The following is a 14,128-nucleotide window of genomic DNA, read 5'->3' on the forward strand; positions in this document are numbered from 1 at the left end:
CACAAATGGAATTATGTTGTAAACAAAAAAAGTGTTAAGCAAATCAAAATGTTTTATATTTTAGATTCCTCAAAGTAGCCCCCTTTTGCTTTGATGACAGCTTTGCACACTCTTGGCATTCTCTCAATCAGCGTCATGAGGTAGTCTCCTGGAATGGTTTTCCAACAGTCTTGAAGGAGTTCCCAGAGGTGCTGAGCAATTGTTGGCTGCTTTTCCTTTACTATGCGGTCCAACTCATCCCAAACCAGCTCAATTGGGTTTGTCGGGTGATTGTGGAGGCCAGGTCATCTGACGCGGCACTCCATCACTTTCCTTCTTGGTCAAGTAGCCCTTACATAGCCTTGAGGTGTGTTTGGGGTCATTGTCTTGTTGAAAAACAAATGATGGTCCCAGTAAGCGCAAACCAAATGGGATGTCATGGCGCTGCAGAATGCTGTGGTAGCCATGCTGGTTAAGTGTGCCTTGAATTTTGAATAAATCACCAACAATGTCACCAACAAAGCACCCCCACACCATCACACCTCCTCCTCCATGCTTCACAGTGGAAACCACACATGCAGAAACCATCCGCTCATCTTCTCTGCGTCTCACAAAGACACAGTGGTTGAAACCAAAAATCTCAAATTTGGATTCATCAGATCAAAGTACAGATTTCCACTGGAGTAATGTCCATTCCTTGTGTTTCTTGGCCCAAACAATTCTCCTCTTCTTGTTGTTCATCCTCAGTAGTGGCTTTTTCGCAGTAATACGACCTTGAAGGCCTAATTCACGCAGTCTCCTCTGTACAGTTGAAGTTGAGATTTGTCTGCTACTTGAACTCTGTGAAGACTTTATGTGGTCTCTAATCTGAGGTGCTGTTAAGTAGCGGGTTCTGTGGCTGGTAACTCTAATGAATGTATCCTCTGCAGCAGAGGTAACTCTTGGTTTTCCTTTCCTGGGGCGGTACGCATGATAGCCAGTTTCATCATAGCATTTGATGGTTTTTGCAACTGTACTTGAGGATACATTCAAAGTTCTTGAAATTTTCCGTATCGACTGACCTTCATGTCTTAAATTAATGATGGACTGTTGTTTCTCTTTACTGAGTTGAGTGGTTGGTGCCATAATATGGATTACAACAGTAGTCAAATAGTGGTGTCCACTGTATACTAACCCTACCTCTGCACAACACAACTGATGGTCTCAAACACATTAAGGCAAGTAATTCCACAGATTAACTCTTGACAAGGCACACCTGTTAATTCAAAACCATTCCAATAGACTACCTCATGAAACTGATTGAGAGAATGCCTAGAGTGTGCAAAGCTGTCATCCAAGCAAAAGGGGGCTACTTTGAGGAATCTAAAATATAAAACATATTTTGATTTAACACTTTTTTGTTTACAACATAATTCCATATGTGTTCTTTCATAGTTTTGATGTCTTCAGTATTAATCTACTATGTTGAAAATAATTTAAATAAACAAAAACCATTGAATGAGAAGGTGTGTCCAAACTTTTGACTGGGAGGAGAATTTCCCAAACAATACAGCAGCAAACGGGCGACACTCACAGGACTTCAAAAGGTACGAGAAAAGGATTGACCTTTAGGTCATTTATTGCCAACGTTTCAGTCTCACTCAGGAGATTTTTCTCAAGGCTCCACAGAACAATACACAAAACAAACACATTATATAAACAAACAGACTCACCCATGTGCTGAATGAGTCTGTTTGTCTATATAATGTGTTTGTTTTGTGTATTGTTCTTTGTGTATTGTTCTGTGCAGCCTTGAGAAAAATCTCCTGAGTGAGACTGAAACGTTGGCAATAAATGACCTAAGGGTCAATCCTTTTCTCATACCCTTGAAGTCCTGTGAGTGCCGCCAGTTTGCTGCTGTATATATTATATACAGTCAGGTGCATAAATATTGGGACATTGACAGAATTTTCATATTTTGATCCTCTATTCACCACCACAATGGCTTTGAAATGAAACAAACAAGATGTGCTTTAACTGCAGACTTTCAGATTTAATTTGAGGGTAATTACATCTAAATCGGGTGAACGGTGTAGGAATTACAACGGTTTCTATATGTACCTCCCACTTTTTAAGGGACCAAAAGTAATGTGACTATCAACTCAAAAGCTATTTCATGGACAGGTGTGGGCTATTCCCTCGTTATTTCATTATCAATTAAGCAGGTAAAAGGTCTGGAGTTGATTCTAGGTGTGACATTTGCATTTGGAATCAGTTGGTGTCGACTCTCAAAGAGCTGTCACTATCAGTGAAGCAAGCCATCATTAGGCTGAAAAATCAAAACAAAACCATCAGAGAGATAGCAAAAACATTAGGTGTGGCCAAATCAACTGTTTGGAACATTCTTAAAAAGAAAGAACGCACCGGAGAGCTCAGCAACACCAAAAGACCCGAAGACCACGGAAAACAACTGTGGTGGATGACAGAAGATTTATTTCCCTGGTGAAGAAAAACCCCTTCACAACAGTTGGCCAAATCAAGAACACTCTCCAGGAGGTAGGTGTATATGTGTCAAAGTCAACAATCAAGAGAAGACTTCACAAGAGTGAATATAGAGGGTTCACTACAAGATGTAAACCATTGGTGAGCCACAAAAACAGGAAGACCAGATTAGAGTTTGCCAAACAACATCTAAAAAAGCAATTACAGTTCTGGAACAACGTCCTATGGACAGATGAGACAAAGATCAACTTGTACCAGAGTGATGGGAAGAGAAGAGTATGGAGAACGAAAGGACCTGCTCATGATCCAAAACATACCACCTCAATGAAGCATGGTGGTGGTAGTGTCATGGCGTGGGCATGTATGGCTGCCAATAGAACTGGTTCCCTTGTATTTATTAATGATGTGACTGCTGACAAAAGCAGCAGAATGAATTCTGAAGTGTTTTGGGCAATATTATATGCTCATATTCAGTCAAATGCTTCAGAACTCATTGGACGGCGCTTCACAGTGTAGATGGATAAAGATCCGAAGCATACTGCAAAAGCAACCAAAGAATTTTTTAAGACTAAAAAGTGGAATGTTATGCAATGGCCAAGTCAATCCCCTGACCTGAATCCGATTGAGCATGCATTTCACTTGATGAAGACAAAACTGAAGGGAAAATGTCCCAAGAACAAACAGGAACTGAAGACATTTGCAGTAGAGGCCTGGCAGAGCATCACCAGGGATGAAACCCAGCGTTTGGTGATGTCTATGCGTTCCAGACTTCAGGCTGTAATTGCCTGCAAATGATTTGCAATAAAGTATTAAAAAGTGAAAGTTAGATTTAGGATTGTTTAGTTTGTCTCATTAGTTTTGGCCCCTTAAAAAGTGGGAGGCACATATAGAAACCGTTGTAATTCCTACACCGTTCACCTGATTTGGATGTAATTACTATCAAATTAAATCTGAAAGTCTGCAGTTAAAGCACATCTTGTTTGTTTCATTTCAAAGCCATTGTGGTGGTGAATAGAGGCCAAAATATGAAAATTCTATCAATGTCCCAATATTTATGCACCTGACTGTGATATATATATCAAAAAGCACCCTGCCCTCACAGCCTGCGGGTGCAGTCTTCACCAGCGGGACGCAGTGTCCCGCAGGTGGAGAAATGTGCAGTGACCCGGTCACCGCCGGAGAATAGACACCGGGCGCATGCGCCCGGCATCTATTCTCACTGTCTGCAGCGCTTGGGGGCTGCCCGGCGTGTCCGTAAGTGCCGGGCACGCCCCCAAGTATGACGAAAAGGGGACGCGTCTTATAGACATGCCCCCTTTTCAGGGGCGCGGGCGCACAAAGTTGGCCTCTCTACCTCCGGCGCCCTGCCTGCCGCCGGAGCTAGAGGGAACACTAATATGTGAATGCGCACTTAGATAGTGGTGTCTAATACTGTCCCTCACTGGTTCACAACTCCATTCCTCAAGTATCACCAGGTCATGTCTTGTGGATTTCTGTAATCATGCACAGGTGAGCAATGCTGAGTACACACTGCCGACATATCAGCCGTTCAATTGAATAGCCGATACAGTGTGTACAGACGATATGCCTGTGAACGATGTCGTTCACAGACATATAACATCGACTGTGCTGCACAGCCGATGGCAGATTTATCTGCCCATACACTTGCCGGGAAGAGGGGGTCGAATCAGCCAGCTGGGCCACAGATGATGGTTCTTCAGCATGTATGAACCACCATCATCTGCAGATCACTGGATCTGCAGATAAATCTGTCTTCTGTGTACCCGCCATAAATCTATTTTGCTGGGTTAGTAATTAAAACATGATCTGTTGAAGATACTTGCAGGTTGAGGTTGAGAACCACTGTCATGGACAGAGAGGAGTGGTCTCCTCTCGATGCATGAGAGTACATGGGAAAATGGCCCTGAGGGGATCCCTCCAAAGCATCCAGGAGTCTGCTTGGAGGACACAATCATCTCCTCTTGCCAAATTTGGGCAGAATAACCAAACCCCAAACCGCAGTCTACCTGCTTCCAAGATGGCGCCCTGTAGGGCTTCAGTGTAACAAATTAGTTGGCTGCAACGGTCAGCTCCTCTGGCAATTCCTGAGTCCAAACTCAGCATGTGGCTTCCATCAGCTCACTGAATGTAGCTACTGGGGAGAATCTCTACAGGAACTGGGAGAGGCTGCTGCAGCTTCTCCCACTGGATCACTAAGGATTAAGGTAAGTGAATCTTAGTATTTTTAATATGTGTGCATTTAAAAATTTTTTAAACAAATACATTTCTCATTTTATATAACTATACATTCAATATATAAATTTGTGTTACATACTGTGCCCATTACTGGGTTTCACCACTTAATGCACCACAATCCGGGATATCTAGCTCTTGGCTGCAGTGTTTAACATTTTATGTAAACCTGTTTTGTAATTCTTCTTGTCCCAGCACAAACTATTTTACCTCTGGTGGTACCAGGAGCTACTCTCTTGGTTCTCAGTATAAGGGGTCCACTTCCAACTGCCTGGAACTTACTTCCAGGTGCTACAAGGTTACCCTAACAACTTTGCAGTGGCGCTCCGTACCTGGAGCTGGTGTCACCATTTATCTTCCTCTACAGTGTTCACAATGCTGATTACACTGGTCCCGATGTATATGGCAGAGAGTCGGACATTGCAACCCCCATGCCAGACTGAGTTCCACAGCCGGCAACCTTGATCAAGGGTTGTGGTGTACTCATAAGCACTTTTTTACACTACTCTGATGCAGTGCAGGTGGGGTTAACCCAACAGAACGAGTCAGTTAAACTGGGGCTGTGGCATGACTACCATATTTAAGAAAAATATTTTAAATTTACATTGAAATGGTGCCTAGTCCTGATAGTCTTTTAAAAATGGCGCTTCAGGACGAGGGCTTAACCCTCTCTGTGCCAGTGCAGACATCTTGGACATGTGAGCTGGGACCCTGGTCACAGTTCTTATTAGTATAGTGCTATTAAACATTATATATTAATTCAACAGTAACAAAATAATACCTGTTGAAAGAGAGTCACATCCATGATCAAAAAGCTCTCCAAGAGGTGTGCTACTATTGGTTCTCCTTGCTTGCTTCCCATCAATTGCATCCAAGGACTGGTAAACAAACAAACCAACAGCACAGAAGATATATGTCCACATTGGGGCCTTGAAAAAATAGGTTTATACACTTATTAGGTAATGTATATGCAATTGCTTAAATTCACATTTAACAGTATTGCTGTCAGAGTAGCATTCACAAGCCAGGTCCAATGTGCACTAGGAACTTCAAAAGTCCCTGAGATTTATTTAATGATTACTAGAAGGTATACAGTTTATCTTGACAAACATATTATTTTGTAAAATGTAGGTAGAGTTCAAAGTATGATTTCCTGTGATTACACGTACATAAAGAACATGGTTAGACATGTACAATGGTCAGAAAAATAGATCAAAATGGCTTCACATTTTGATAATAATGCCTAAGGGAAAATGCTAGGACTGAGAATATACTAATTAGCCGACCACCATAGAAAAACTGTGAAATCTACGAGCCAGCAGGAGATGTTTATCAATTCTCTGCAAAAGAGACTCAAAAATGTTAGGCACAAGCAAAGATATTTGGAAACACCCTCGTTACATGGATCCTATTCCAGATGCTTTTCATAAATTGTTATCTTTCTGTAATTTCCTACAATATGAAAACTCCATTTACATACAAAATAGTGTTGCTATAATATCCCTTTAATCAGAGACACATGCAGTATGAACATTATTTCAAAAAGTGCACATCATAGATACAGTCTACTGATTAAACCGGATACAATTAATAAAAATAAAGTTAAAATAATTACTGTGGTGTTGAAATACAACAAATAATATCAGATGGTTCCATCCCTAAAGTGAATCTAAGTAGCCAACACATACAGTTATTCAATGTTACACATTGTACTGTATCACAGTGTTTGGAGACAGCTGTCAGGTATAAATAAATATGATATGATGTAACCACCATACATTGAACAAGGAATTGTGTATGGTACACACATACAAACTGGCAAATGACACCACATAAAGACACAGGGATATTTAAACTAAACAATCCCGGATACTCATTTTATAACTCAGTATAATTTCACTAATATTCACCATCTTTTGTTTTATATTGTATGTCTTAAATAAAACAAATTAATTTTAAACAATTACTAATACAAGTTATATTTTATGTATTTGTATGACCAGTGCACCACATTGCTATCTTAATTTTCTGTATAAGGTCAGAGAAAGCATCACTTTAAGGGGCATCTATGAATACTAGTGGAAAGGAAAAATATGGTATTTCCAGTAGTGATAGATGGTTTGCTTTCATTTTTTACACTTACCCTAAAAAAGGACAGTAGCAATCTGATTAGATGCAATTAGCAATAAAAACATTTAATTTTGCAACCAGTTTCCAGAATTTCACCAAAACTACAATTTTATGCATCAGAAATAACACTCCAAAAGTTCATATTTATATCAAAATACCGTTGCCTATTTTTAACTTCCCAACCACTACAAATAATTGAAATGATATTTAAAGTTGTCTGGAATTAGTATTCTGGAGGTGAAGGGGTAACAGTAATTCTAAAAAGGCAAAACACAACATAGCGCACTGTAGCCTGATCCATGTATTCCATCCCACTTTCTATCAAAAAGCTCAATAAGATTCCTACCTCAGTGACACAGGAACTGGGAAGCTTGGGATCCTCATGACAGTTATCCTAGCTACTGCTGTTGGAGGGTACCTGGTGCGTCAGATCATGCTTACCCTCACTATGCACCATAATTTAGGAATTGTACCAATAATCATCTAACTGCTATAAAGCCTTTGAAAAATTTGTCTAATTAAAGATATTAAAAAAAATTGAAATGGATTTTTGCCCTTAACTACAACTCTAAATAAGTGTGAATAAATTTATGTGCATGTAATTAATATTCCTATAAGGAAGTCATGCTAGACAAAAATTGTTGGGGAGTGGGGTTTGCACATCACCTATATTTTTCAACTTCTAAGCACCACACCACTCTATCTGCTAACCAGGGCCGGTTCTAGACTTTGTGGAGCTCGGGGTGAAATTTCCCTTTGCCACCCAAACCCCCCAAAAAATGCAACAATCAAAGAGGGCGGTCTTCTGTGCGTGCCGGGCGTGCGTGGCTTCATGAGACGCCTCCTGTTCATCACTCTAGGGTGCATGCCCAGCAGAAAGTGGATACACTGCTGCAATATGCTGCTGCTCCATAGTCTACAGCGGCCCCTCCCAGAATGCCATGCGCGATGTCATGCCCAGCAGAGACTGGGAGGGATTGGGAATAGCAGCACATTTTGTGAATATGGCGCTGCCGGAGTTTGTACGTTATGCCACACAGTAGTACTCCTTATACACATTATGCCGCACTGTAATAGTGCTCCTTATAACACATTATGCCGCACTGTAATAGTGCTCCTTATAACACATTATGCCATGCAGAAATGCCCCTTATACATTATGCCGCACATGGTAATGCCCTTTATAACACATTATGCCACACACAGTATTGTCCCATACATATTATGCCACACTAAGTAATGTCCCCCCAGAGACTCACCTCCCCCCTTGTCACCCCAGCAGCATGGCTCAGAGTCAGGCAGGCAGGCTCTGGCTGCTCCCCCGTGACCCGCTCCTCTCTCCTCTGCAGCCACTCCCAGTACCAGAATGCTATGCATGACCAAGATGACGTCATGCAGTGTGACGTCACTGCCGGCAGTGGGCACTGGCATTCTGGGAGACAGTTGGCGGGATGCAGCAATGTCAGAAATGTGGTCAAACTACCCCGAAAAAACAGTTTTTTTTACAGCATTTCTCATATGTGCCAAGCCCGTTTGGATGCAGTGGGTTACGCCATCTTCAGATGGCATTACCCGATAGAAGCCTATGGGATCCTTCCCAGCACCTGTCTGCGGGTCGTGCAGAAAGTCGCCAGAGCGACTTCTGGATCATAGATCCAGAAGTCCATTACTCGCAAAGGACAGCTCTTATCGGGAGAGCTGTCCTTTGCATTTTTCTACATGCGTAATTAACACCGGCATGCATGTGTTGAATGGCGGGATGCATCACAAGCAACTTGTGATGAGTCATGCATCTCACCCCATGGTAGCTGGGAGGGAACAAATGAAAATCATGCCCATCGCATTACGGTCTATAATGGTGGCGCCGTGGCAGGGGAGCATCAGTGTGGTGACTGTATCCGCAACACCACAGGCAACAGCCCTGCTTGCCCACCCCTAGAACCGCTACTACTGCTCACAGTCTCTAGAACCAGATCAGTTCATACCTCCAGCTTCAGCAAATACATACGGCCAAATGTAATAACCTGAGAGTTTCAGCAAGTGCTGATATTTCTGCAAACAGAGGCTTAAAGAAGCACCAGGTTGTTTTATGCCTCAAAAAGCTAAAAACTGCTAAATTCCCTGGCCTTGCCACTTCCAGAAAACGGGGTGGACACGCCCCCGTCTCCTGGAACGCCAGCCGACACCACCCCTTAAATGCCTCTGCCTGTCAATCAGGCAGAGGCACAGAAGGGGCTGCGTGCAAATGTGCAGGACCAAATCTACACACTCACAGAATGGGTCCTGCGCATGTACAGATTCCAGATAATCACATGCAATCCTGAATCAGCCCCAAATAGTATGATTCCTGAAGCAGGAGAAAATTCCTGGACAACAGGAGACGTCTTAATTTAATCGCATTCATTTTTATTTAATTTTTTTTCAGGGGATGGGGGCAGGCGTAGGAGACTATTCATATTCTCAATTGTTAATAACAGTCGCTAATGTATTTCACAAGTATGGAATCTTCTACTCTGCACTTTTTACATTATACACACGGTTTTCTTACCAGCAAATAAAGGGTTTAATTTGGCAGTCTATTACAATAATGCTTATTTTACAAGCATTAATAACAATTATCCTTAAACATTCCGCAAGATGCTGGGCCATTTCATGTACATTAGCTATCGTGTGGCAAAATTAAGAGTTATGGTATAACATACCTTTGTTAACTTTCTTCGAGGTCCATAGGGTCCACAATAATTACCATGCAGTTGGAACGCTCCAATGCACCAAACAGCTAAAGTTTTGGGGCTCCCAGCATGCACTGGTCCTCCTCCCTGTATACCCCGCCCACAGCCACAGGCATTCAGTTTGTAAACAAGCCTAATGGCAAGACACAGAGTGGAGAAGGAAGTACCATGTACATAAACACTCAACTTACGAAGAAGGAATCTGTGATACAAAAAAGGCTAAAGAACAGATCCCAACTGAAACCAGGTGCATCAGGGTGGGCGACCTGTGGACCCTATGGACCTCGAAGAAAAAGAGTTAACAAAGGTATGTTATATAGCTCCATATAGGGTCCACAGGAATTACCTTGGGGACGTCCTAAAGAGTGGAGACGCTCCTGTACAGAGAGAAGAATACGCAGCCCAAAGGAAGCATCCTGCAATGCACACAGCTCCTTGTTCAGGGGACCCCGCACTGCACACCCTGCACCCAAATTAAAACTTACCATGTGCCAGAAAGGGGTTCCATCTTCTTCTGTGGCGCAATCTTCAAAATGAAATAATCGAGAAGATGGCGCTACACAGTGAAAGCAAAGACTCTGGCACTGTACCAGAGGCTTTGCTCTCTTGTGCCATCTTCCAGAACATCACTGGTAATGGGAAGATGGTGCTGCAGAGTTGGAGGGACCCGCCTGCCAACCAGCACAAAAGGTAAGATGTTCAGCTGACGGGAGTGCTCAGAGGAGGGGACCTGCTTGACATTTGCACTATTTTTTCTGCTCGGCAATTTTCTCAAATAATTATTTGAATGGCAAATCAGATTGTGTTACATTTGTAAACAGAAAATGTGATTTTGGTACTTACTGGTAAAGCCTTTTCTCTGATTCCACAGGGGACACTGGAAGCTATGGGGTATAGAGGCCTGGCTAGTTGGAGCTGGCACTTTAAATAATTTAGAAGTATGAAGCTCCTCCCCCTCTATGCCCCATCAGTCCTCTGTTTAGAAAAATGAAGACCGAGAGGAGATGGAGAACAACAGGACTACAGAGAAGAGAAGATCACACAACACACAGAACTACACAAACATATGGAACAAACTGAACAGGCAGACGAAGAACGCTGAGGTGGGCGTCCAGTGTCCCCTGTGGAATCAGAGAAAAGGATCTAACGGTAAGTACAAAAATCAAATATTCTCTTTCATCCACTAGGGGACAGTGGAAGCTATGACACTTGGGACGTCCCAAAGTTTTCCCCACGGGCAGGAGCGCTCTGAAGAACCTGAAACCAAAAACAAGGCGGCCAAATCTTGAAGCTGCAAACGTGTCAATTCCATACATCACTAATGTATGTACCGAGGACCAAGTAGCCTCACGGCACAGTGGCATAGTGGAGGCACCCCAATCTGCTGCCCTTGACGTACCCACAAAATATGTGGAGTGTGCTGAAAACAGATGGAGGAGGAGGACTATTACTGCCGACTTAAGCCTGACGTATAGCCAGTCGAATCCACCTCACCAACATTTGATTGGATGCTGGCCAACCCCTCCGAACAGCATCAAACATAACAAAAAACAAATCAGTTTCACGGAAAAACGCTTTCCGAGCCACAAAGACATGGAGTGCTCTAACAACATCCAGAGTGGAGGATACTCCGGAGGCCTCAACCAAGGAAGGCACCACAATAGGCTGATTTATGTGGAACGGCAAGCTTCCAGAGTTCCACCCTATCATCATGAAAGAAAAAATATGGGGCGTACAAGACAGGGCCACCCCAACTCTGAAACCAGATGGGCCAAAGCCAATGCCAGGAGGAGCACAGTCTGCCAAGACAAATATTTGATAGTTACCCCAGCAAGGGTTCAAACATGGAAGACTGAAGGAACGTATATACCAAAAGTCCACAGTTCCAGGGAGCTATAGGTGGAACAAATGGTGGCTACATCCGTAACACTACCAGAAGAAAAGTCCGCATCCCAGGCATGAGGGCCAAGTTGCTTTGAAAGTAAATAGAGAAGGCATATATCTGCACTTTAAAAAGGACCCTAAATGGACCAGCATCGAGCTCCGTTTGAAGAAAAAACAAAATCGGCTAGATAAAACAAATCATAGACGGAAGGTCCCGACTGACACACCATGCTACATAAGATCACCAAATGTGGTGGTAATGCACAGCCCTAACCGGTTTGCTGGTGTACATCATAGTGGGGATAATAGATTCTTGTATGCCCCTGCAGCTCAAGATAACGGCCTTAACAGCCACCCCATTAAATTCAGCTGCGCTAGGAGGGGGAGAACGAAAACGTACGAAGTAGTAGGGGCCACTGCACAACTGTTAAGAGGAAGAATTGGAGGAAATAGGTAAACCATGTCGTAGGTTCTTGGAACTGTGAGAGCACTAGCTGAACTAGTAGTCGAATGCCCTGGGGCTTTGTCTTCTGGTAGGAACACCCACTGGAACTTCCAGGATCGTCCACAGGAAACTGGAGACTTTGTGCTGCGTCAGTCTTGTATGTTAGTGAAGCGTGGTACCAGAGAAGAGATTCCGATGGTGCCTTGATCAACAGGTCGACTAAGTAAGGGATTATTATCACACCTGTTGTCTGAAGGTGTGCAAATATGACAGACATGATCTTGGTGAAGACATAGGGTGCTAAGGATAAACCGAACGGCAACACCCGAAACTGATCGTGAAAGGTCGGAAGACGCAGGAAAGCTTGTTCAGGTTCCCAAAGTGGGACATTTAGATACGGATCTTTTTTGTATCCAGAAAAATTAGAGACTTCACCGGTTCCAAATTTGCAGGACTGAGTGAATCGACTCCATCTTGAAGCGATGAAGCATCAGATACTGGATTAAAAACTGGGAGGTTCATGATAGGTCTCATCCGGCCTGGATACCACAAAGAAGGTTTGAGTAGAACCCCAGACCCTGATGATGTACTGGAACCATAACCAGCACTGCCGATTTATTTTATTTTTTTATGAGAGACAGAATAATCACTTGCATAACCTTGGCCATTGTCTGCTGACCCAGTAGAACCGTAGTGAAGAAACGATTTGAAGGAGGAACTTTGAAATCTGCCCTGTACCCAACAGAGTAATCTGCAAATCAATGTATCCGAAGAGGTGTGGCTCTTTTGTCAAACCTGTTGAAAAATCAGTAAGTAAGCGCCTGCCATAGGAGATCCCAAGTGGGATGGGAGACCGTCACGTCACCTGTTTTCCTCTTGACGTGCCACCATCTGTTGGCGACCTCTACTTTTGCCACCCCTAGTGTGCATGGAAGCACACCTGGCTCCAACACGAGAGGGTTGCGGGGAACGAAAGGAAAGTAACCTGGGACCAGTGGAAGTCCTTCTGGATGGTGGGGCAGTTGAAGGGAGGAAAGACAACTTACCGCCTGTGACTGGGGATATCCATTAGTCCAGTTCTAGACCAAAAAGCATATCGCCCAAGAATTGCAGACCTTCTCCACCCCCTTTGAAAGATGGGCCGGACGTTACTATGAAAAGGGAAAAACAAAAAACTTCTTTTGCGGTTTACCAAATAAATCAAACTATTCAGGTACTATGTCTACTGAAAAAATAAATACCTGCTGACCGCCAAGATTAATGGCTCTACCTCCTGAGTACCAGATATTTATGTGGTACCGTTTCAGTATGAAGTAGAGGGCATTCTGCTAGCGCAGGGGTCAGGGAACTTTTTTACCTTTTACCCCAAAATATATTTAGATATGCCGACGTTACCCCCTTGATTTGAAAGGAAGGAAATCATATAGTAGTGCCCCCATATAATGCCCCTGTACTAGTGCCCCAATATAATGCCCCTGTAGTGCCGCTTGTACAAAAAAAAAAGTTAACTTAATCCCCGCTCTGGCATCCGCCGCTATCCTGTCCGCCCGGCTGCTCCTCGGAACTATGGGAGAGTGGGAGAGATGTCATGACGTCTCTCTCATAGTGCGCATGGAGAGAGGCGGAAGCTTGAGTTCAAAGAGAACTCCAGCCTCTGGCTAACACGGCATGCAGGGAAGGAGCCGGGCGCCCGCTGGTAATAACATCTCAGCGGGCGTCTGGCTTAGAGCCTCCCTGCGTCACAGCCGAGCATGCATATGAATTATTCTATATTATAGAATGATTCATATGCATGCTTGGCTGTCCATCCATTGCCCCCAGGAATTTCATTTTTACCCCATGTGGGGTCAATTTACCCCTCTTCCCTGACAACTGTGCTAGTGGAACCCATATCTACTGATTTGGTCCGTCCTGCCTCCCGGGGCGGATTCTAATAACACTAAATCATAACGCCTGCTGAGGCGCACGGAGGAGCGATGAAATCATAGTAACAGGAGAATCTTGTACTGCACACGTATCACATGCTGTGCTACCAGTAGGATATTTTAAGTCTGGTCATTGCTTATAGGGCAAAAAAACTAACTTTAGAGAAGCTTTGGGGCCTGCCGTGTCATTAGTAGAGACACACCACCCACTTACATAGAAAAGGAAAATATATACAGATCAGAAGGATAACGGGAGACAAAGTGGGAGAAACACACCACTCCCTTGTCCAAACAATGGA

General features: G+C 43.5%; 1 protein-coding gene across 2 annotated transcripts in view; it reads right to left on the reverse strand.

Moving 5' to 3' along the window:
- Positions 1-14,128, reverse strand: part of LOC148507672 (choline/ethanolaminephosphotransferase 1) — a 366,175-nt gene that overhangs the window by 275,286 nt on the left and 76,761 nt on the right. For both annotated transcript variants that reach the window (XM_088445756.1, XM_088445757.1), the window contains exon 3: positions 5,495-5,642. In XM_088445756.1, coding sequence (XP_088301882.1) covers positions 5,495-5,642 — 148 coding nt within the window. The remainder of the gene's footprint in view (positions 1-5,494; positions 5,643-14,128) is intronic.

The sequence above is a fragment of the Taudactylus pleione genome, unplaced genomic scaffold (genome assembly GCF_031769625.1).
Source record: "Taudactylus pleione unplaced genomic scaffold, aTauple2 ptg000387l, whole genome shotgun sequence".
Taxonomy (NCBI): Eukaryota; Metazoa; Chordata; class Amphibia; order Anura; family Myobatrachidae; genus Taudactylus; species Taudactylus pleione.